Below are 24,724 nucleotides of genomic sequence, written 5' to 3' on the forward strand. Positions count from 1 at the left end.
TTCTACAGTTAGGTTTTTCTTTTGCTGTTTGCTCATTTCTCCTGGCCTTTTTATGCCTGTGTATTAGGGATTCTAAAAACTGCTGATTCTATCTCCTCTGCTGATGGCTTGTGGGACTTAAAGCACTGAGCTATTTTGCCCTAGGGCTAGGGGTTTTTACCCAATGCTTGAAAGAACCAAGTGCTACAGAGCTTGGCATTTAAAGGGGTGGGTACTCTGCTGTTGGCTTAGGCAGGGTCCCAAGATCCCTGAGTTGGCATATACCCAGACTCAGAACCTGGTCAGCCCTTACTCTATGTGCAATTTTACTTTTGTTCTCCCTTTGTGAAAATCAACTCTCCCTGCCTACCTTTCAAGTTATTTTTCTGCTGGAGAGCCCCTTCATTCCATCTCCTTGTTGGTTTAATGAGTTCAGTCATTTTGAGGCACTATTTTAAGGTTGGTTTGGGAGGATTCTCAGAACAGTTCCAGCTTTCACTGCTGCTAAGCTCCCTCCCCCACCTTGGCTCCATCCCTCAAATAGAATTTTAAAGACATCTTTCCTTGTATGGTCTGTTGTTCATATTCATGGTAGTAGGAGAATAGTATGATCTGAGAATCTATGAAAAAGTAGTTATTCATTCTGACTTAGTTGGGTAAGAATTAAAGAACATAATGTCTGGGTGTTTTTCCCAAAAGATTTTTTTTTAAATAAGTAGAACTTCTATTAAAATACTATCACTTCCCTTAAAGAGCAGCTAGATGGCACAAGAATTAGAGCCCCAGGACTGGAGACAAGAAGACCTGAGTTAAAATCCAACCTCAGATGACAGTGTGACCCTGAGCAAAGTCACTTTACCTCTGTTTGTCTCTGTTGGGATAGTCAAATGAGATAAGAATTTTAAATTGCACATATATGTATGTGTCACTATAAATAGCCTTATATATAAATTATTTATTTAGTATTATTGAACAAAAATAAAGGTACTTTCAGAATATTTAGAACAGTAGATCTCCCCCAAAATGGATATCCATGGTACAGACAGAACAGTAGCACTTAGAAGATAAAAATATCAATAAAGGTTTCATTGAGCTATCATTTGTGACTTCCTAAGTGGTAAAATGAAGGGTTTAAATGGAATAGAACACAATTATGCCTTTTTGGTGCTTCACTCCTTAGTTCTAGAAGTTTAGGTTAGGGGATAATTTGTGAATAAATGGCTTGAATTTAGGATCCCAGTTTTATCAACTTGGTGCCAGGACCCACTTGGTTTAATTTGACTCAAAAGTAAGGAGACTGCTACTATCAAGAAATATAAAATCTTTGAATGCAATCTGTTCTGTTCATTTGAAAAAATTAAATCATAGTTATATCTACCTGTGTGGTTTTGCCTTTCTTAGGTGGTGTGGGAATGATGTGCTCACTGAGTGAACAAGGAAAACAACTTGCCATCCAGGTGTCAAACATCTTGGGAATGGATGTGTGTGGCATTGACCTACTGATGAAAGATGACGGCTCATTCTGTGTCTGCGAGGCCAATGCAAATGTAGGTTTCATCGCCTTTGATAAGGCTTGTAATCTAGACGTAGCTGGTATGATAGCGGACTATGCCACCTCCCTCCTGCCCCCTGGCCGGCTCACACGGCGCATGTCCCTGCTCTCCGTGGTGTCCACGGCCAGCGAGACTAGTGAGCCAGAGCTGGGCCCCCCAGCCAGCACTGCTGTCGACAACATGAGCGCAAGCTCCAGCTCTGTCGACAGCGACCCCGAAACCACGGAGAGGGAGCTACTCACCAAGCTCCCAGGGGGCCTGTTCAACATGAACCAGCTGCTAGCCAATGAAATCAAACTCCTGGTGGAGTGACTCCACCTGTAAATAATTAACAAACAAAGCCCTTGTAAATCTTTCTCTCTCTCTCTCTTTTTTTTCCCATTTTTTCCTTCCTTTTTTGAAACCAACTTGCAATGCTGTTTATGAGAGAAGCTCAGGGAGCTGGGGGGAAACTGAGCCAAGTTAGATAAGAGAACAAAGAGAGAAAAGGAAAAAAACCTATGTTTTTCAGTCACTGTTGTCCTCCATTTTTTAACACTGCTGAACCATTAAATGGATTTTACCATATGAATTAATAAGGCAGAAGAGTAGGGGTAAGGTCTTCAAGCTCAAGTAGATAATTCCTTCACTATTACCTTTTAAAATACCCTCAAAAAGAATGTGTATTAGGGCCAGAGAAGAAGAGATATTGCACAACTCCTTTTATCTTTTGTGTTTGAAAAGTCAACACTTTACTACAGATCATAATTCCCCTCTCTAGAGATCATTTATTAGAAATGGGTCAGAGGAAACATCTGCTAAAATTAAAGAAGCTTTTTAATTTACAAAACTGAAATTTCTACCATTTCAGTTTTCAATTCTTTGTCCATATATCTTTATAAATTTTCCAGAAAAGTTTTAGTATGGGTGCCTCATATTTTATTGTACATTTTCTTTTTCAAATTAGATGGGAGGGCAAGATAGATGTGATCTATAAAAACATTTCTTAATAATGACAGAAGTGGCATGTTTGCATAACGGAAGATAGATGAACAGCGTTGCAATGTTTGGTGTACAAAGTAACATTTAATCGAATGTGGAAAAACTTACACTAGTTTAAATATGTGCATTGCCTTGTATTTGTTAGTGTTTTAGTCTTTTGGAAGATATAAACTATGTTAATGTTGCATTTTTTTAATACATGCTAGTCCAATATTCCCTGCTCTATGCCTGCATCTTTAACAATGGCCAAAGTGAAGAAAACGCTACCTTTTGTTAACAAGACACTGAATTGAAGCCTGTGCATCTTTTTTATTATCCTTTTTTTCCTTTTCTTTTTTTCCCTTTGTTTTGTCTTTAAATGGTGGTTGGGTAAATTAAGGTGAAGATAGAAAAATAATTTATATTTGGGAAAACTGGAGCTGCTTTAATAAGCTATAGAATCCATCTTGATGCCAGTATTTTCTACTTGAGCATTCACATTTTAGAAAGGTGGGGTGCGTGTGTATTTGGGGTGGTGGTGGTGGGGACTCATGGGTTTCTTTTTTTTTGTTGGGGTTTTTTTTTACCTTGATGTCAAGTGAGATAAAACAACAGATAAAGTCAATGGGATCTCTTGGGAAGAAGTTCTTGACTTCAAGGAAAAGAACATGAGTTATTTTAAGAACTAGACTTCATGAGGAGCTTGGGGGTGGGGAACAACCACTTGAAGGCCCAACGAGGAATAGATACTTCCCAGGTCTGTGTGTATATGCTATTTTGTGTCAGCTGATATCTTTCCTTAGTTATTGACTTTTCAGGGTATGTTTATTTAAGGCCACATGCTTTTTATCCACTTTCTTGGCCAGGCATTTTCCCACTTCTGCTCATGGGGTTTGGAGGGAAGGATGGGAGGGAAGAAGAAAAAAAAGGCAGCAGCATTGGGTCTCGCCATAACATTATCAGCTTTCCCTACTGTTCTTTTTCTCCCTTGCCCACTAAATCTGTAAAGCCATGAAGCTACAAGTGGTGTCAGCACACATAAATACACATATACACAAACAAACAGCAACAACAATGAACAGGGATAAAGGTATCCCACAGAGGTGTTGGAGTATGTATGAGAGAGAAATGGAGATGCTGCCAACCTCCGCAGGATTCTTAAAAGAGCAAGCACCATCTCCCCTACAATCCTCTGCGGTTTTTCTTTGAGCCACTTCTTTGCTTCTCCAGTGCTGTCTGTCTTCATGTGGACCTTAAACATAATCTCGTGGATACTACTAGAAAGACTTCAAGGCAATAAAAAAGAAAGATCAGTATTAACCTGTTGTAACAGAGGTTTGATCATGCATACTTGTATAGGATTTTCTTTCATTTTAAAAAGGAATGTAACAAAAATGGATTTTTAAATAGAATTAAATAATATTAAAATTGAGTAGAAGGTTAATTGTTGATAAATAGAATAGTAACTCTGTGCCAGTGTCTGACTTCATAATAGAAGGTACTCTTTAGAAGGAATTTCTCATGAAACTTAGGATACTCTAAATCACATGCAAATAATTTGGCTTATAATACGCAGTGTGCTCAGTGTATATCTAATATGCTTGAGAGCCATAAACAGAAAAGGATCACATGTCAGATGGTACTCTAATTGAATTCTCTTACTTTGATGGTTCCAGTACATTGTTTGGTCAAGAGAAGTAAAAAAAAAATCAAGAAAGGAGAAAGCATGCTCTTAATTGCATTTACCACGAATGTTTTTTATGTAGAGACCATCTCTATATGATACACTTGGAATATGTCTATACGCATGTGTGTGTGTGTGTGTGTGTGTGTGTGTGTGTGTGTGTGTGTGTGCGCGCGCGCACGCGCGCGCGTGAGTGCACAGATGTGTACAAGTAAACATTTTTTCCTTTGACAATAAAGGAAAAGAACCTTAGGTTTGTGGTGTTGGAAAGGGAGGGGATAGGGGAATTAATTTAATATCATTTGCACTTATACATCCACATGCAAAGTAAGAGGGTCTATTCCAAAATCATTCCATCACTAGTTTACTCATACTTTGATAAAACTATTTTTCAAAATCACACTGTTCTAAACTACATAGACTCACCAACCTTGTTATGATTTGGAAATTCACATGTTAGAATGAAAAGAGCAGTAAAGCCTAGCTATTTTCCTCTATTCCTTCGTTAAATAGAGGCAAAAAAAAAGTTAAGTCTTCCTTAAAAGAGCCAAATGAAACTTTTGCAAATATTTATGTTAAAGTTACAACTAAGTTTATTTTTGTATTTGTTTAATAACTTTTGTATAAACCTCATTATTGTTTGGAGAGGTAGAAATGTATCTGTCAATATTTGTGTAACTATAATCATGTCAAAGTTTGAATTGTTTGTACAGCTTTGTAGCTTGTCACGCTTTGTACTTTTTTTAATACTGTATTTTTTTAAAAATAATTTTCTGGAATTGTTTCCTCATCTTGCCCATGATAGAAGTTGGACTATACACATGCACACATGTTATGGACTATTCCATTTTATTTTTTTCCCCATTTTTAAAAAAAATTTTTTGATGCTCACAAGCTGCTTAGTCATTTCTGCTGGCTTTTCCTCCATCCAACTTTGAAATCTTTGTGTGCATATGCTATCTGCTCAAGAAACAGCTTTGGAACATTTGAGTCTTTGAGGGGGAAAAAATCCAGAGACATGCTTTCATCAAGCACTCCATCAGACTTTGAGAAGGCATCGTGTGAAATCACTGACTTTCCAAATCAACTCCCCTACTCTTCCCAGTGAAAAAAAAGGAAAAAAAAGGGTAAACAAAAAGTTGTTTTACTCATTTGAGAGTAAAACCCCAGTTTGGGAATATGGGAGGGCTTAGGGAGACTGTAAAATCAAATCTCGTGTTACATTATTTTTTTCCTGGCTCACTCTTTTTGAGAAGGTTTATGGGCTATGTGGCTGGTGAGACACGATCCCCTCCTCCCTAAGGAAATGTAGGTGCTCAGACAGGTAACCTCTGCTGCTACTGTTTTTTATTTTATTTAAAATTTGTTTTCATTGTTCTAGGATTTTAAGAAGTAATATATTGCAGGACTTATAACCAGATTCACTCCTTTTTCTTTCTTTCTTTTAAAAAAATAAATGTTTTATTTAAAGTATGTTAAGCGTCTTTGAAGCTTGGATTTTGGAGTGTCTCAGTAGTAGACAAAAATCTGCTGTTGGAATCTCCTAGTCCTCTTCCAGATTTGACTTGAAATGCTTTTAATTTTGTTTGGGGATTTTTTGTGTGGTATTTTATTTCTTTTACCAAAGTTCTATTGGTATACTGTTTTGGGGAGGGTGCCTAACTTAGTGTTAAACCTTCTTATATTAATGAAAACTTGGCTTTTTTATTTCTTTAATGTTTTATTTTTTGTTTCATTTTTAAAGAAACATTCTAACTGCTTCCACTGTTACTGTTCTTTGCCAGCCTTTTCCGGAGCCAAAAAAAAAAAAAAACCCAGAGAAAAAAATTTCCTCCTTCCCCCTTCCTGATGATGAGTGAGAAGTTTTGAGAACTTTCGGGGTCAATGCCTTTTTAAACTTCCCTTCCCCCAATAATGCAGCTCGTATAATGGTAAATGCAGCAGCCTGGATCCATGCAGAGCCCCAGCCTGCTGGCAGGTAATTTGACTCTTTCTGCTTTCTTCTGATCACCAGCCTATAATCTAACTTGCCCTTTTCTCCCTCCCTCTTCTTCCCTTCCCTGTTTTATTTTAAGAAAAAGTTTTCATTTATAGAGACTGACTGATTTTTTAAAAATGATAACACATAAACATCTATAGAATTTCTTATGTAATTTTCGCTTTGGGGAGAGCTTTAGAGATAGTTGGGATGAGTACATGACAATTCTTGGGGGTGGCTGTTTAGAGTCATAGATATATTTTTCTTCTTTGCATATGTGTCTGTATTTGGGTATTTTAGAATGTGGGGGGGTTTTTTGACTTTGTTTTTGTTTTGGGTTTGTTTGTTTCTTCCATTGTGCTACTCTGGCTTAAGCTTTTACAGGGGTTGGTGTTCCAAGTACACAGTGAGCTCACAGTATAAAGACATCAATTAAGAGTTGACAGGTATGGAAAACTAGAGTTTTGAAAAGGTAAAATTTAGGAATTAGGCTAAATGTTAACATTTTTACCATAGCATTTAGCTAGTCCTTATAGCACTTTGATTTTTATGACATTATTATAAAGTTGAGCAGGAATATTGAGAAATAGAAAGATAATAGAAAGTAATTAGTTGCAAAATAATTTTAAGTACTAATCTTTCAGTACCAAGCATTTCTAATGCACTCATGTTGACAAATAAAAAAACTATAATTTCCTATCTACAAATTATCCTATAAAATTAAAGATGAAAAACCATAGCATTTGGGGGAGGTAGCTTGGGGAAGTGGGGAATGGGATGGGACAGATAACATAGTGGTTAAGAAGTTTGACTTAGTTTATACTTGCTAATAAGAAGCAAAACCAGGAACAAAACTCAAGTTTTGATAGACCATTTCCTAGTTTACTGAGTCACCCCCTATTTTTTCTTTTTAAGCTAAATTTGATGAGCCCTATATCACGTAACTGTTTTCAAGATTTTTTTCCTGCATGATTTCACCTCACCCCATAGCCAGAGTCAGTGTGGTTTTAGTAAGCATCAATCAGTCAGGAAAATAAGCCATTTAGCCCTAGCTCTGCATCTTATTTCATGTGTGAAAAGTCACTAATCCTATCTGTGCTTCAGATTCCTCTTATAAAATAGAGGTCATTTCTACCAAGAATTCTGAGGCAGTGATATAACATTTCATTGAATTTCTTAAATGGAGTAGTCCCAAGTTCAGAGTACTGTACTCCTTGGTGATACATTAAGAAGGGATGTGCCCAGAGGACTCTAGCTTGGACTATAGCTGACTGAGATGACCAGCACTGATGATATGAAGTGGATAAGGGGCAGAGAAAAATGGTTTGAGAGACTTTCTACTCCATACCCCATTTTTAATGACCCAAGTATATTTGATAGGTGTGTGATAACTTAAGAGTCCTTGGAGATTTATTTTCAAGTAGGTTCCTCTATTCTTGGTAGAAATGATCTAAATATATAGCATTTAAATCTGCTAGCTACCTCTGAGATTTGAGATGAGGGAATGGGGTGTAGATGGTCAAAATGTTGTTTTAGATTTCAGTCAGAGAGACTTCCCTGTGCCACAGTTCCCCAGAAGCACAGCAGACCCCTGAGAGCAACTATGGGAATGGCGAAACTGATATCACCAACTCTTCTGCCCAGACTCACTCTGCATACTGAGGTCAACGGATGGGGGTTGAGAGTTGGGAAATAAATGAGGAGGAAAATGGAACATCAATTTGGTCCCTCTGTTAAACTGGCATTCAGGGCTTAGATCAGTGTTCATCTTAAATGAATTTTTGTTGGCAGGCTGGCTTCCCTTTTTATTTATTTGTTTATTTTTTGTTTTGAGGGTGGGGAGAGGAAGAAGATAGAGGAAAATTATCTTTAATGATCATTACTTGGTTATTGAATTAAGTGCCTTGATGTAGATAGCATAACAACAATAATGCTTCTAAAATGGCAGTGGGAAGATAAATTAATATCAAATTTTAAAAACAAAACTTTTTACAGGCTTGTTAAAAACTATTCTCTTACCTCTTTAAATGTATATTCTTTTCCCCTCTTTTCATTGTTTTGTGTATGTATGTGTATGTGTGAGGCACACATAATTTGGGGATATGTGTATTAAGAATTTTCTCTAGTTGAAAAACAATGTTATAGGTTTTCTAAATAAAGTGATTAGTAATTTTCAAATAAATCATATTACTTATATTGCACATATAGTTCTATTTTGAATATAGGTGGGGTGTATATGTGTATGTTTGTGATTTTAAGTAACTTCAAAATATTGAAAAATCAGGGAGCCCCACTGGGTTCTAGAAAAAATTTAAGTGTCTATTCTGCTGCTATTTTAGTGGTCTCTGAAATGCAATTTTGCAAGGCTTTTGGAATACCAAATGCAGGCTTTTAAAGTGGACCTTACTATAGATCTTAGCAGTAGAATCAGAACAATAACAATATTTTTTAAAAGAAAGAAAAATATCTCTTACAGATTGTAGTTGCTGAGTGGTTCAGCTTTCTACTTTTCATTATGGAATTTTATCAATTTAGCATCAATCTTTCTTGAAAGTTAACCATAACCTTACTATATGTGTTATGTATATTTGGTAGCACGGGCCATAAAAATAGTAGGAAGACACAAACACGGTATGTTGGACAAGGGAACCCTGTTTGGTTAACTATCTGATACTGAACAGAAACTCTTCTATATACCCTTCTGGTGCAGCAGAGTAATAAACTGGTAGGTGGCTGCAGTAGAAGAAGGACTTCAGAGTGGTGATTGGGACCTGAAAATTCTGCAGAGGGGCAAATGGAACATAAAATAGAAGATGAAAACCTTTAAAGGGGGAAGAGGATGGAAGAGAGATTAAGACTACTGGGATTTACACTCTGGGTGGTAAGTCTACCTTTCTTGGTTTTTGGCTTAGCAGAGTAAAATTATTCATCTGTTAGAACTATTGCATAAGACAATTATCTGTATCTGTGTTTATACTTAGACTCACACACGTATACAAGTACACATAAGTACTCTACCCATCATTAGCATGTCATTAAAATGTTTTTTATCCAGTATAGTTTCACCCTTTAAAATGAATAGACAAAAAAAATACTCTCAAAGTGAAACTGTTATAAATTGTAATGAGACCTAGATTTGGAATCAGTAGGCCTGTGTTCAAAACCAGGCTTTGCCATTTATTCCCCTTTTGACCTTGGGCAAAATCACTCCATTTTTCTGGGATCTCTATCTCCTCATCAATAAAATGAAGGGTGTAGATTAGATGATACCTACAGTTTCTTCTAATCCTATCTCTGTGGTCATAGGTATATTAAATTTCTTAACTGTGTTGTGCAATTCAACATATATTTAATGTTGGAATGTAATATCAGATCAGATACCTATCTGGATTTTTAAGAAAGGACAGCAATATTAATTTCTTTTGAGATTATTTTGTAATTGTGGGCTAGACCAAAGTGATAGTGACAGAAAGTAAATCAGTAAAACTTTAAAAAAATATTTTAGGCAAAAATGTGCTGCCTTTTAAGTTTAATTTTTAAAAATGACTTTTCTCACTCTCCCTTTTTGCCTGATTGTCACTGAGCCTATCATCTTTTCTCTCCCCTTCCATCTGTTTTCATTCTCTCCTTGTATCCATTTCTCATTCTATACTTCTCCATTTCTCTCTCAGTGTTTATTTTCCCAGCTTACTTTTTTTGTGTGTTAATGTGTAACTCATTTCATTCTTGACCATGTTTTTTTCCCTATGTATGCCTGTGTGATGGAGCTTATTCTCTTAATGCTCCTTAGGAGGGAAGGAAACAAGCCTAGAAACTTTGTGCAAATATCTAAAAGCTCATTTATGAGTCAGGAACATGGTATGACAGTCAATTCTGTCAGTGGCTTTATTAAGAGAAACAGTATCCAAGAATGAGAAAGTGATGGTTCTCTGTTTACTCTATCCTGGTTGATCAGTGTCATGTTTTTTAAAGGGTCATTTATTAATGAGTTAAGAAGGTAACTCATTCCAAATAAAGATCACTTGAAAGACCTGGGGATATTTAGCCTGGAAAAAAGTCCAAAGGTAGACATGATAGCTTTCTTCAAGCACTTGAAAGCCTTTCACAGGAAAGACGAATCCTGCTTATTCTATTTGGTCTAAGAGGCAGAACTAGGAGCAGCAAATACAGATGTAAATAATAGGTTTAACAAAAAGAAAAACCACCCTAACAATAAGACCTATCTAAAAGTAGAATATAATGCCCTACAAAGTTAGTGGATTTCCACAAACTTGAGATCTTTAATAAAAAAAACTGGATGACTACTCTGGTGATAATTTCTGAACTCTGAAATTTTGTTCAATGCCCAGGAGACTTCCCTATGGACCTTAGGCCTAGAAGGAACCTGAGGGATCATCTGGTCCAGTTCTCTCATCTTATAAATGGGGAATCTTGAGGCCCAGAGAAGTTGCAACTTTACCCAGGGTTTCAGAGTAGAAAGTGGCAGAGCTTTTGAACCATATTTGACCTCATTTGAACCACATTGGACCTCTGAGTCCAAGTTCACTTCTCTTTCCATGATACCACATTGCTTTGGAAGTTAGAAACTATTTCATAAAACTGCATTTAATCCTTAAGAATCCTGGGAAAGCTGTAAAAATAAAACTGCTTTTCAAAGGCAGGATAAGAGGTCACCTTTTACAATGTCATATCTGTTGATAAGAAAAATCTATGATGTACTTAAAAATGTATTACATTTTCATGTTTACTGGTCTTTGTAAATATATTTTTAAATGCATCAGAACATTCAGAGAATATTAAGCATCAAGTCTTTTGCTAAGATCAAACTCCAAAGGGACACATTATATTCCTTATAAGACATTTGAGGAAAAAAGAGATATTATGGAAAACATATTTAGTTTCAACTAGGTCTCTTACTCAAGTAACTCCTACCCAACTATTACTCCCAAACTGACAAAACTTATTAATTTATCACAAAAGAACCAGCTACATTGTGCTGAAATAAGACTTTTGGGGTGTTTATCTCCAATCCCTTTTATTCTTTTTAAAAAGTCCTTGAGGGACAAGAGCAGATATTTAGGCTAAAGGTAAGAAAACAGGACAAGGAAGAACCTTTCTGTCCTTGGAACAAACAGGGTACACAGGAGAACAGCAGATAACATTAATTGCCTAAGGAGGAACCAATTACAAAATCTCCAAGTTGGAAGAGACCTTGGAAATCCTCATGCCCCACTTGGCATAATCCTGGGAATCTTCTTTCTAGGATTTATAGGACCTCAAACCTTTTTTCTATTGTAAGTGTTGAAGAAAGTTCACAATTACAATGTTTATAAAGTGATATGTATGTAACCCTGATTATTTTAGGGCAGAAAGTATATGTTTAAAAGAACAGTGCTAGCATTATTTTCAAAATTCAACCCTATTCTTAAAAAAGTAAAATTTTCTATATGGTTTTGGAGATGGAAGATTCTCTCAAGGAGCAGAATCAGTTCTATAAGGATAATTTAGGGTTGTGACCTAATCTAAATTTGATTTTTGGTCACCAGGGGATATCCCAAATAAAATACTCAAGTCAGTTTGGAAATGTATGGTGGTTTAATCAATATATAGGGAAGAAATCAAGGAGAAGAGAGAGGAAAAGGTATAGGATTTCTCCCATCTGGCCTGTGCCAGGTGAGTTCAAAGTCCTCTGCCAAGATTAGAGGCTCTAAGAGGCTAGTATTTGGAAGGTAAAGGAGAGAAAAAAATCAGCCTAAACTCTAAGAGATCTCAGAGAAGAGTCTCACCTGAACTAGATTATTAGGCTTCCTCCAGTATGGTATCAAAGAAAACTCGCCACCAAACCTGGACAATAGCAGCCGCCACTCCAAGATGCCAATACACTCAGCAAGCTGCCGCCAGCCACCTCTCTGCCACCAAAGAGGCCAGAGAGAGGAAGTGACACAAAATATATAGACAGTTTTCCATCACTTTCTTGCATCTCACATGTACCGATATCTTAGGCTTGACTTAGGACAGCCCAGGGGTCTGTCAGTTGTTTCTGATTTGTCATTTGCTATCATGTCTATCATAGGCCATCCTCCTAGATACTTAATCCTTAAGTATAGGTGTAGACATTCCTGATTTTGTTAGACTAAGTAGGGTAGAGTAATCTAAAGTTCAAAATTTCCTGATTTTTGTTAGACTAAGTAAGGTGGCGTAATCTAAAGTTCACAGTTCTATTCTAAGAGGCACCACACACAATCTGTCATGTATGTGTGGTTTTACTAAGTGCACAGAAGATACTTAAGATAGTTAATTTCCAAATCATACAAAAAATGTTCTTATGTCTTATAGAAGTGACTTGTATCTTGAGAGTGTCCATTGTTTGGAATAATCTTTTTTACTTGTTACACACTTGCACAATGTTATGGTTTCTATATTTAAAATATCTCTTATATCTGACATCTTTTTATTCCCACTGGAATCACTCCAGTTCAGGCTCTTATCTTCTCCTACCTTGATTGTGGTACCAGCCTCCTAATTGGTCTTTCTGCTTCTGTTCTTATCTCTTCTCCCATCCATCATCTATACTGCTGTCTGAGTAATCTAGCACATCGCTGATTATGTCACTACTCTTCTTAGTGATTCCTCTTTGCCTACCAAATAAACTATCAATTACTGCCTATGGTATTTGGGGCCCTTCAGAAGCTTGATTTAACCTACTTATTCAGCTTAATCTCATTCCCCTTCACACATTCTACATCCTAACTAAAGTTGGGCTACTTTCACTTCTCGATTTTCAGTCTTTACTTGGCTGTCTCTCATATGTTTACCCAGAGCATTCCCATGCTTGGAATTAATTCCCCTCTACAGTTCCACCTGTTGAAGTTCCTTCAAGGAGCAAGTTAGATGCTATTTCTTATTATTTGTCTCCTCCCCCTCCCCTTAACTTCCAACCTCCCAAAATGAAGAGGAATCTCTTCTAGGATTTCACATAACTTTTTTTTTTGCTGTATTTCTCTTTGTTCTCATGTTTTATATCAGTTATTTGTATATTTGTCCTTCTTGAGAGCTAAGTTGGACCTAGAACCATTTTTTTTAACCCTTACCTTCTATCTTGGAATCAATACTGTGTACTGGTTCCAAGGCAGAAGAGTGGTAAGGGCTAGGCAATGGGGGTTAAGTGACTTGCCCAGGGTCACCCAGCTAGGAAGTGTCTGAGGCCAGACTTGAACTTAGGACCTTTCATCTCTAGGCCTGACTCTCAATTCACTCAGCTACCCAGCTGCCCCCACACACACCTCCCCGCCCCGAACCATTTTTAATTGCCAAGATGCAATAATAAAGCCTAAATCCAAAATCCAAATCTTGCTCGTGGTATGGTATATATGAATTAATGAATATTTATCCAGAAAAATATTTCCCAATCTTACTTGGCCATAGAAGAGTTCATAAAATCATAGAATTTGAACTGAAAGAACTTAAAGTTTATGAAGCTCAGCCCCCTCATTGTATATAAGAGGAAACTGAAGTCTAGGCATTCAATAAGAATTTACTAAGTTCTTGTTATGTGCTAGAGAGACAAAGACTAAGGACAGGGTGTCTGTCTTCAAGGAGCTTCTAATGGGAAAACAACTCTGTGTGTATATAAGCATATACAATGTAAACTGAAGGTAATCTCAGAGAGTAGGGATTCCAGAAAGGCTTCCTGCATAAAGTAGGATTTTAACTAGGTCTAGAAGAAAGTCAAGAGACTGAGGTAAGGAGGGAGAAAATTCTAGATATGGGCGATAGCCAGTGAAAAGCTGAAGTCAGGAGATGGAATGTTGTGTGGGGAGAATAGTAAGTTGGCCAGTTTTACCAGATTTTATAGGACATAAAGAGTAAGGTAAAAAGACTTGAATGTTAGGAAGGAACCAGATTGTAAAATCCCATGCCAAATGGGATTTTATATTTGATCATGGAGCTCACATGGAACTTGTGAGTTTGAGTAGGAAGATGAGAATTTGACTTTACTCAATATTAATTGACAGCTAAAGAGATGATGGAGTGGAAGGGGAAGAAACCTGAGATAGGAACAGCAGCCTGTCTGTAGGCTTTGACAATAGTCCAGGCATGAAGTAAAAACAGCCTAAACTAAGGTGGTAGCTGAGTGTGGATATGAATTGTTATGTATAAGATATTGTGAGTGTGAAAACAACTTGGAAAGAAATTGGATTTGTGGGGTGCTTTAGAGGATCTCTGCTCTACTCACCTCTGTAGCAGTTAAAATTAGTTTCTCTGCTAAAAGTATTATATTTTTAGAGGTTTATTTAAGATTAAGAAATAAAAAACAAAATAAGAAAGCACGTGTCTAGGCTCAGAGAGCCTATTCACAACCACTTACATCTTGCCTGCTAGGTAGAGAGCCATGTGTGCTCCGAAGGGGAAGTAGGAAGAGAGACCCAATAGGTTTTACAGCCAGTTTAAATAGCAATTTTGATCCTGAACAGTTGGGAACTCAGGTGAGACTAGAGAGCATCCTGGGAACTAGAGCAAGGACTTCTGGGGATTGAAGTCTGGGGTTCAAATCTCCATTTTTACATACCCCCGTTTGATTGTTATTAGGGAAAGAAGTTTCCCCAAAAAGGATCATGAAAAAAAAAGAAATTTCCCCAAAAAGTATCATGAAAACATAATCAACTTAAACATTACAACAATTAGAGGATACGAGGAAAAAAGAACAAAACCAATAATTGCTAGACACATTGACAAAAAGCCAGTTAGGGGGCAGTCCCCTTTGGCATGAAAGTATACATACAAATAAATGTTCAATCAACCACACCCAAAGTTCATTTTTGATCTTCTTGTGCAGTTTATGGTCTGGAGGCATCTTTGTGGTGTATTCTCCAAGCAGTTCAGTTTCTGGATTTGGAGAGGTTGCATGTTTCTTTACCTAAAATTCTTCTTAAAAGGAATTTAAACTTTGCAATTTAAAATAATAATATTTTTACATTTCCCTTTAAAAGGGTGATTTGTAAACCTTAAAATTTCCCAGACCCTACTTTATAAGATTGGATTAAGACGATTCCCCATTTGGGCAGTGAACTCTACTTAAAACAGGAATGTGAGAATTCTACTTTACCTACTTGGGTCTGCCCTAGGGGAAGATAAAGTTGTAAACTCTTTTCTGAACAATGAAAAGTACTTAAACCCATACTTTTCTTAAGCTAAGTACCTATAAAGGTCAAGCAACTTGTGAATTTACAAGGAACAAAGAACTGGGAAACTTACTCAGAGCTTTCCTGGTGTGAATTACTCAAAAATCCACACCTTCTTAGGTGTGGACTAAGAATGGGCGGTCCTTTAGAAACATCTACAGTGATTGGTAGATGTAAGGACTTAGGGGAGGTGACAGAGGAGATTTTGCCCTTAAAAATAAGAACTCAGGGAAGAGCTTAAAAAGTCATTCTGAAACATTCAGATTGGAGAGACTCATTCTGAGGAGACTGATTCTGAAACATTCAGATGGAGGAGGGAGCTGGTGAAAGTAGCTGAGATGCTGCTGGTCTGGTGTCATTAGAAATCCTTACTTAGACAGATCTTGTGTTGAGTGTTAAAAAACTGATTCTTTTCTTTCTCTCTCCTTCTTTGATTACTCATTGTATTGTTAATTAAAATCTCTATAAAACCCAATTGACTTGGGTATTTGAATAATTGGCGACCACCTTATATTTTATTTTAAACCCAAGACACTGTAGTGAAACATATTTCTGCGGTCAAACTTACTCACCCTCTCTTATATCTATCACAATTTATATCTTCCACTATTTTAACCACTACAGTTTAAGACCTCAACCATTTTAAATCTCACAGATTGAAAGACACAGGATCACTTAGGGATGCATGGCTGAGTTATGAGGTATATGAATCAATTGGCAAGAGAAATTAAAAAGACATCAGAAACATCCAAATAAAAAAGAAAATTTCTGGATGAAAATATAAATCTTATATCAAAATCTTATGTGTAAAAATTCTAAGTAAAGGAAAAGTAAATCTATGACAAGACCTTGAATCAGGGCCCAAGTAAAATGATCTAAGCAATGATGCATTTACCCAGTCAGTAGCCAGGATTACAGAAAGTTACCACACTATGAAAGACAGAAAAAGGGACCAGATTATAGGAGCCAAGTTTGGGGATACTCATCTGTAAGTATTTTCGGAGTGAGTGTAGACACAGGGAAGGCCTATGTCATAACAAATGTTAAACATAGCAACCTCGAGTCTTCATACTAGGTTCAAGACCTTTGTATTGGCTTAGAAGTGCATCAATCCATCCTGGATTGGTTTATCTTTGGCCCCATGCAATGGCTCTTTTGTGTATATCTTGTCCTGGAATCAGTCAGAAGTATTAAGCAAAGTCCCATAGTTTTTTTTAAACAATTAGTGGCATCATTTTTATAGTCTCAAGCTTTTAGGGTATGCATTAGCATTATAGCAAATGTTTTTTAAACTTATATTACTGCTAAATAAAAAAGGTAAAAGAAGATTTTTAATGCTGGTGACATGTGCTTCAAATATAAAAAGGAGAGAAAAAATAAAAAACTGAAATAGTATATTGCACATGCAAGAAAATTATAATAAAAGTTTTAAAAATGTAGATTATAATCATTGACATACTGTGTCAGCTAAGAAAATATAGAATGGGCTTTCTCACCAAAAATGAGATCCATTTCCTTTTCATATCTGACCATGATCCACTGTGAGTGCAAGCAAATGAATTGAACAAGTTAACATTTTTCATTTTTAAAGAACAGTAATACAAATATGTAGTAATCAGTATCCCAAAAATTCTCAATAGCCCAATTAATTACAATAGCAAACAAACACACTATCATATTTCACATAAGTTGCTGTATGACATTTTAAAAAACCTATGAACTGATCAATATTTGTCACAATTTTTACAAACGTAGCAAATCTTTCAACCTTGGTAAACATATTTTTAAACAAAGTAAAACTCATTTTTGATTTAGAACATCATCAAGAAATCTAGATATAATTCTGGTGGAAGTAAAGTAGTGAGCTGAAAAGTTATGAATGAAAGATGCTCCTTTTTTGGAGGCTTTTTAGGGGTACCAAATGCCCTGAGATTAACTGCCCAATTTCCATTCACATTTTTAGAAATGCAGGAGTTGGGGGTTAAATTGTATTTCACTTCAGCTGCTAGAATGGGTCTTACCTCATGTTAGGGGCTGGCAAAAATGACCAGAGATTGTTAAGAAAAAATTCTAAAGATCATGTCTAAAGAACCCTTAAAATCAATTGAGATATTTAGCACAGTAAATTTTCCAAAGGTGGTTATAGCAATTTTTCTGATGGAGTCCATCTGTCCTCTATGTGACAATTTACAAAGTCAAAAATAGAAAAGCTGTTTTTTATATGGGCTTACTCAATATTTGTTCGTTCAGTATGGTTATAGGGGAAAAGCAACAGAATTTAGCAGTAATATAAGTTTAAAAAACATTTGCTATAATGCTAATGCATACCCTAAAAGCTTGAGACTATAAAAATGATGCCACTAATTGTTTAAAAACTCAGTATATTAAAATGATTCAGTGTAACAGAATAATATTGAATGCAGTAATATATGAACTTAAAATCGCAAAGTTAAATCTTAAACAAAACAATCAGTAAAATGCAATAGAATACAGAGATTTTTATAAAACATTGGAGTCTGAAATGCCTTAAAAATATAACCTCCAGTCTCTTTAAAGTTCCTTGGGTTTTTACCCATTTGGATGTCTATTGTCAGAAGGCAGAAAATTGGTAATGGTTAGGCAATGGGGTTTAAATGGCCCCAAGTGACTTGCCCTGGGTCTGGCTCTCAATCCACTGGACTACCCAGTTGCCCCAATAGTGTGGAATCTCAAATTTGGCTAAAGAGGGATCTGAAGTTTTCCCCTGGATCGTATGATCACATGTAAGAGAAAGAATCAATATAGTTAAAATATATCCTTTTAAAGTAGCCATGCTTGTAAGTTCCTGTTTGAAAAAGTCTCTTCTTACCCTTTCTTTCTCCTCTACTGTGATCCCCTGCCCCTAGTCCACGTGGAGGCTAATCATAGACTAAGGGAAAATTACCCCCACCCCTTTTTTACCAGCTGGTTTTTGATCCTGAAGAAATTGGGTCTGCTACCAGCAGCCTGGGTTATGAGCCGTCTGGGTCGGAGGACAGAGGTGTGGGAATCAGCTGGGCCAGGTGAGCGAGAGAAAGACCAGGAGCAGGAGCTGCCAGGGTCTGGATCGCAGAAACAGGCAGGCAGCGCAGGAGTGATTTGAATCAAACAGGTCCAGATTATAGGCAACAATAGCTGGCAGCAGGAGTGAGGCGAGCTGAGCCGAGCCAGGCCAGAGCTGATCAAGATAGTTTTCTAAAAAAGCATCTTGGAGAAACATGGCTTAAAAAACAAACAAACTAGGCACTAGCTATTAAAGGCTGAACTTAGTTACAGTAGATCAGAAGATTGAGGGTATTTCGTTTTCCCGAAGTGGTTACGCCAAAACTATAGCAGTTAAAACTTAGTTTCTCTGCTAAAAGTATTATATTTTTAGAGGTTTATTTTAAGATTAAGAAATAAAGAAAATACAAAATAAGAAAGCACCTGTCTAGGCTCAGAGAGCCCATTCACAACCACTCACATCTTGCCTGCTTGGTAGAGAGCCACGTGTGCTCCAAAGGGGAAGTAGGAAGAGAGACCCAGTAGGTTTTACAGCCAGTTTAAATAGCAGTTTTGGTCCCAAGCAGGTGGGAACTGAGGTGAGATTAGAGGAAATCCTGGGAACTAGAGCAAGGACTTCTGGGGATTGAAGTCCGGGGTTCAAATCTCCATTTTTACACCTCATTTTGTTTTATAGATGGCTTTGATTTTTACATGGCAGATTTTTAAAATTTCTTCTTGTACTAAATCCTCACTGTGACAAGAAATTATAATAAAGGATATACGGAGGCATGTAAGAGAATTGAGGATGACATTCAGAATGGAAGCCTGGGTGCTTGGAAAATCAACAAAAATAGGAAAATTAGGAATAGTGGAAGATTTGAGGTAAAGATATAATGAATTCTACTTTGGACATGTTGAGTTTGAGATATTTATGAGACATTCGGGTTGAAATGTCCAAGAAGCAATTGGTATTATGAAATTGGAACTCAGGAGAGAGATTAAGTATGAATGCATGGACCTGATGATAATTAAATTCATGGAAGCAGCCTAGATCACCAAATGAGATAGTATAGAGGGAGAAAAGTGTCCAAGACAGAGCCCTCTGGGAAAAATACGGTTAGTGGTTGTGACCTGGATGAAGATCCAGCAAAGGCTAAGAAGGAGCAAGTCAGACAGATTGGATAGGAACCAAGAGAGGATTAAGTCATGAATAGGGAAGATAGTGTCAAGAAAGAGTGAGGGATTAGTGTTGGAAGTCAGAGAGGTCAAGATTAAAGATAGAGGAGATATGAGCATTTGTATAAACAGTGGGGAAGGAACCAATAAATAGGAAGATATTGATGATTATAGAGATAGTAAGAATAATAATAGAGGGGTCAGTCTGCAGGAGAAAGGCTATCTCTTCATAAAAGGAAGGGGTGAAAGAGGAGATAGTAGGGTCCATTAAGATCAGGAAGAGGGAAGAAGAGAGATTTAGTAGCTTGCCTGGGGTCATCCATTTTGTAAGTGTTCATGGTGGTGTTTAAACCTAGTTCTTCCTTTTTTTTTTTAATAACCCTTATCTTCCATCTTAGAACCAATACTCTGTATTGGTTCCAAGGCAAAAGAGTGGTAAGGGCTAGGCAATGGGGGTTAAGTGACTTGCCCAGGGTCACACAGCTAGGAAGTGTCTGAAACCAAATTTGAACCTAGGCCTAGCTCTCAATCCACTGAGCCACCCAGCTGCCCCCTAAACCTAGTTCTTCTTGACTTTAAGTCCATCATTATCTGTTACCCCATGCTGAAAGTTAATATAATCTATACATATTTATCTTGTTATATACTATCTACCCAGATGAGGGATGTTTGGGAGCAGATTAGAAAAAATCAGCTTTTTCATTTTTACCACCCAAATGTTTTTATGCCTATGAAATTTCATATTTGATCTTTTAGAAGGAAGTATTAACAATATTGAAATTTTATTATGAAACTCATTCACATTTTTCAAGTCACAGTTTAGGGAATCTTCATTTAACAGCATTAGAAAAAGATCAAGTAGATGATTATTTTACCTTTTAAATCCTGTAAGTAGCCTGTGTGATTCTTATAAAAGTCCAGAAGCTTAGCCTGTGTAGTCCCCAGTAGTGAGAGTAGACCCCAATAAAATCAAAGCTATGGTCTGGCCAGAATCACTCCTCACATGATGCCACAAACTCTCTCCTTCCCATACCTCCCTGATGTACTTGGTAACTAACTGGCTGTTTAGACAAACTCACTGAAGCAAACATTTCCCTGAGAATCTGTACTAGATGGTTACATATTTACTGGTGATTTATCATCTATAGAAAACTGTTTAGAACCATTGAGGTAATCTATATCCATTGTCTCTATCTTGTCAATCATACTAACCACTGTCCTTGCAAAAGGCTTATTACCTAATCCCCTTAGCCTACATCATTTTCCGTATAAAGTATGTACTCCCAAATCATTAAACTTTGTCACTAATCAGCAAGAGAATTCTGCGTGTCTGTCAGCCTGTCAGTAACCCCTGTAACCCCAAAATCACTTCTGTCATCCCAATTCATTGACCCAAGAGTAATTTGTTCAGCATGTCTCATCAAGCCTGCCTTTGTTTCTTTTTTGTTCTATCCATCTCCCTAACAGTAAAATGGAATAAAAGGTACCAGATTTTTGAGTACTAGTCAGAAATTCTGAATCTTGTTTCACTGATTAAATTCCAAATCCAATGCTCCTTCTAACCCTGCTAATCCTTATTATTTAAAATTGTGTTAGTTGTCAAAAATTATTTCTGAAGTGCCATTTAAAAAAAAAAAGGAAAATGGATATTTTATATACTTTAAGAACTGAAAAAGGTATAGCCCCAAATTGGGGGGCAGGAATAAGGAGGGAGGAGAGCAGTAGAATGCTGCACTTGTGTATTCAGAAGCATGTTTTAGGAGGGGTGGGGTAGAATTAAGGCATTTAGAGTTAGGGAGACCTGAGATTGAATCCTGGCTCATCAACTTAACAGCTGAATCACTGGACAAGTCCCTTAATCTCTTCAACCTTCAGTTCTGTTAGCTGCCAATGCAAGATGGCTAAACTTATAAAACTCTCCTTATAAAGTGGGTATGAGCAAAATGCTTTGAGATCATAAGGCTCTATTATGAGTAGTTATTTTGGAGTAAATTCCAAACACCATATATGAAGAACTTAATATTGTGTGAGGCACATGTGGACACATTTCTAGATGAAACACCAAAGGATTAGAGAAGATCCTATTAATCTCATTCCCTACTTCTTATGTAGTATAAAGGTAGTAATGCTAATATTTCTCACACAGTATCATGTTAGCTAGCCACTGTACTTTTCAAAACCTTTCAATAATTTTAAGGAACTTCAGAAATCACATTCAGATATTTAAAATGATAATTGTTGAGAAGTGGCTTTATTTTGAGGTGTATCCCATTAAAAAATATGGGTTTTGGCCATTTATGCAAGTGAAAAGATTTTAGGTCCAACTATAAATTTCAGATATTGAAAAAAGAGAAGTATCTTTAATGTAATGGAATGATTGAAAATATTGTATAACTCAATAAGTCTAATGTATCCTATCCCACTTAAACACATGATAGTAAGTCCTACACTAGCTAGTCCCCATTCTAGGTCTAATTGTACCATATCTCACTTTCAGTTTTATGTTTTTAAATACATAAGATGACAAAGGAAACCAGTTGTTGAAGTACAGTTATCAAAATGTTGGGGAAGGGGAGTAAAAGATCACAGTCACCAAGTCAAGAACTTACTTTAAAAGATTTTTGCTAGTTCTAGACATTGAAAACATAAACCTCTCCAAAGTCATCCCAAAGTTTCCCAATTCCAGTACCTAAAACATACTATTATATCACTAAAGGAATAACTTCTAGATCTTTTGGATCCTGGTAACTTAATTGTGGCATTTTTAAAAATTCCTGCCCTTTCATTATCTGTTACTTTTTCTACCCTCATAATTGAGACTGATTTTAATTTGTGGTTTAAGTTTTCTTTCAGGTTTTCGAAGTAGAAAGTGATCATCCTTCTTTACGCTGTGGTCATCCTGGATGAAGATACATTTGACCAGATGGACCTCAGGTGGGGCAATACACAGAAGAAAGAAGCAGCAGCCTCAACTAGTTTGACTGTAGTCATATTTTCATAATAAAACATTATGAAACTAGAACCTCAGTATTTTTGAAGAATGCCTTGTTATATGCTAATTATAGCTAATCCCTCCTCTTTCCCTCATAAAAATACTCTTGTCCAGAAGTCAGAATTAAAAAGTCTAGTTACATATGAACTGTTCTGTCATTTCAGCAAGAAACTGGGTATTCGTGTCCTGATGCCCTGATTTCTCTTGTCACTTATTTTGAATTTCTACTCTAGTCCCCTTTTTGTTAGTGGGGCAGCTAGGTGGCCCAGTGCTGGGCTTGGAGTCAGGAAGACTCCAGCCATGATATGATCTCTACTATACCTACACAACTAATTATATAATCTCAGACAAGTCACATTTGCTCTGTTCATCTCATTTTCCTGATTTGTCGAGTAGAGATAATAATAGAACCTACCTCCCAGAGATGTTGTGAAGATCAGATGAAACAATATTTGTAAAGCACTTAACATTGTGTCTGGCACATACTAAGTGCTTAATAAATGCATATTTCCTTCCTAGTATAGGTAACTTTTACCCTACCATCATACATGCCTCTCTCTTAAGTAACTATATGGTGCTATGATGTTTTTTCTCTTAAAGAAACCTAAAGTCTCTGCCAATTTCTTGTCTATCACTATAAAGCCCTTAAAAAGTCTGTTACATTTTTTTCCTGGTGCCTTTCATTTTAATATCATTTTTGTGTTTCCCTAAAAAGTAAGTTTAAAGTTTTAGGAACATTCAGGGGAACCCTACTGTGTCCTAAAGTACTTTTAAAGCATTTATTATGGACCCTTAAGTAGCACAGAAAACTAAAACAGTCTATGTCCAATATCAGTCACCAAAACAGCTCTGTTCCTGCCCTGAAGCCAGAGACTAGAGCCCTTTGTGGCATCTGACCTCACAAGATATATAAAGAATCAAATTTCTCTTATACTTTAAGATGAGCATCTTTGGCCATCATGTTCACCAATCCTATTTGCAAAAGGAAAAGCTAAAATAAAGTTCTGATTCAAATTAAGGCAAAAAGAGATCCTTTGGCCATCAACAGCTATTGGGCATCTCTGCTAGACAGTCTAAGATAGTCTACAGTAAATACAATGAGGTACTATTCCCAGTTTAGATTGAAGAAATGTAGAATTCCCCAAAACATTTGAAACCTTCCTAAGTCAGGGAGCTTCCAGTAATTGCAAATCAGCCAATAAATTAGTTCAAGTATACACTAATACTTCTGAAAAAGTACTATGTCTTAAATGATCATAAACCTATTTTTTAACTTGTATTTATTGAACATTACCATATGCATTATAAAATAATCCCTAATCTCATGTATAGTCTGCCTATATATGAAAGCATACATATAAAACAGTTTAGCACTAAATAGCATTGTTATGTAGCAAATTCTAAAGTACCAAAATGAAAATTAAAATAATACTTTAGGAATTCGAAGAAAAGGTAGGTTGAGGTGTACCAGTCCAAGAGAGACTTACTGAATATTTGAACTAGATCTTTGAAAGAGTAGAAGTAAGGGAAAAGATCATTTCAGTTAGCTGACAACATACACAGTAAGCTAAGATGTAGGGATCAAGCCATGATGTGTTTAGGAAAACTGGGAGATACAGCTAAATGTATTGGATGAGACAGATTATGGAGAGAGGATGTCCTATGTTATTAGTGGTTTCTATGAAGCAGAGATGGCATAAAATTGGTATAGGGAAAAAGCATCAGTAGCAATGAAATGGTTTATGAGGCATATGAAGGGTTAGATTAAAGTCGGAACAACAGGAATATGTGTCTGAGACATGAAAAATAATCGCTAATGTTTCTATAGTACTGTAAGGTTTATAAAACACTTTGTGTGTATTATCATTTGAACTTTACAGTAATCTTCTGAGGTCAAACTGGTTGTGTCTTCTACAGATAAAAAGACTCAGAAATGTATCTTAAATGTCAATCCAGATTTGAACTCAAAAGTCTTTCTGATATCAAATCTAGCATACTGTTTCCTGCCTCATACTGCTGACAGGTTTGTGGGTGACACTGATTATAGGTAATAAAATAAAAGGGAAAAGTTGAAGCCAACTCCAAACCTCTACCTCAGGAGAATCATAAGAAACATGTCCAGAGTGATGTCAGATATATAGGAATACATGATTAGAGTTGTTGGGAGAGGTCAGGGCTAGAGATGAACATTTTATAGCCTTCAATGTCAATGTTTTT

At 36.5% G+C, this 24,724-nt stretch overlaps 1 protein-coding gene and 1 long non-coding RNA gene across 8 annotated transcripts in view; both read left to right on the top strand.

The window, feature by feature from the left end:
• RIMKLB (ribosomal modification protein rimK like family member B) overlaps window positions 1–5,649 on the top strand; it is a 90,920-nt gene extending 85,271 nt beyond the window's left edge. For all 5 annotated transcript variants that reach the window (XM_007503625.3, XM_007503627.3, XM_007503626.3 and 2 more), the window contains exon 6: window positions 1,381–5,649. In XM_007503625.3, coding sequence (XP_007503687.1) covers window positions 1,381–1,844 — 464 coding nt within the window. In that variant the 3' untranslated portion in view covers window positions 1,845–5,649. The remainder of the gene's footprint in view (window positions 1–1,380) is intronic.
• A 512-nt stretch (window positions 5,650–6,161) lies between these two features.
• On the top strand, window positions 6,162–22,537 carry LOC107650091 (uncharacterized). 3 transcript variants are annotated; one of them, XR_001624849.2, is made up of 3 exons: window positions 6,162–6,600; window positions 8,865–9,035; window positions 22,358–22,537. It is a non-coding gene; the product is annotated as an uncharacterized LOC107650091 (long non-coding RNA). The 3 variants fall into 3 exon arrangements; XR_001624850.2 differs by lacking the exon at window positions 6,162–6,600 and adding an exon at window positions 6,607–7,534; XR_001624851.2 differs by lacking the exon at window positions 6,162–6,600 and adding an exon at window positions 6,607–7,477.
• The last annotated feature ends 2,187 nt before the right edge of the window (window positions 22,538–24,724 follow it).

This window comes from Monodelphis domestica, chromosome 5 (assembly GCF_027887165.1).
Source record: "Monodelphis domestica isolate mMonDom1 chromosome 5, mMonDom1.pri, whole genome shotgun sequence".
Lineage (NCBI taxonomy): Eukaryota > Metazoa > Chordata > Mammalia > Didelphimorphia > Didelphidae > Monodelphis > Monodelphis domestica.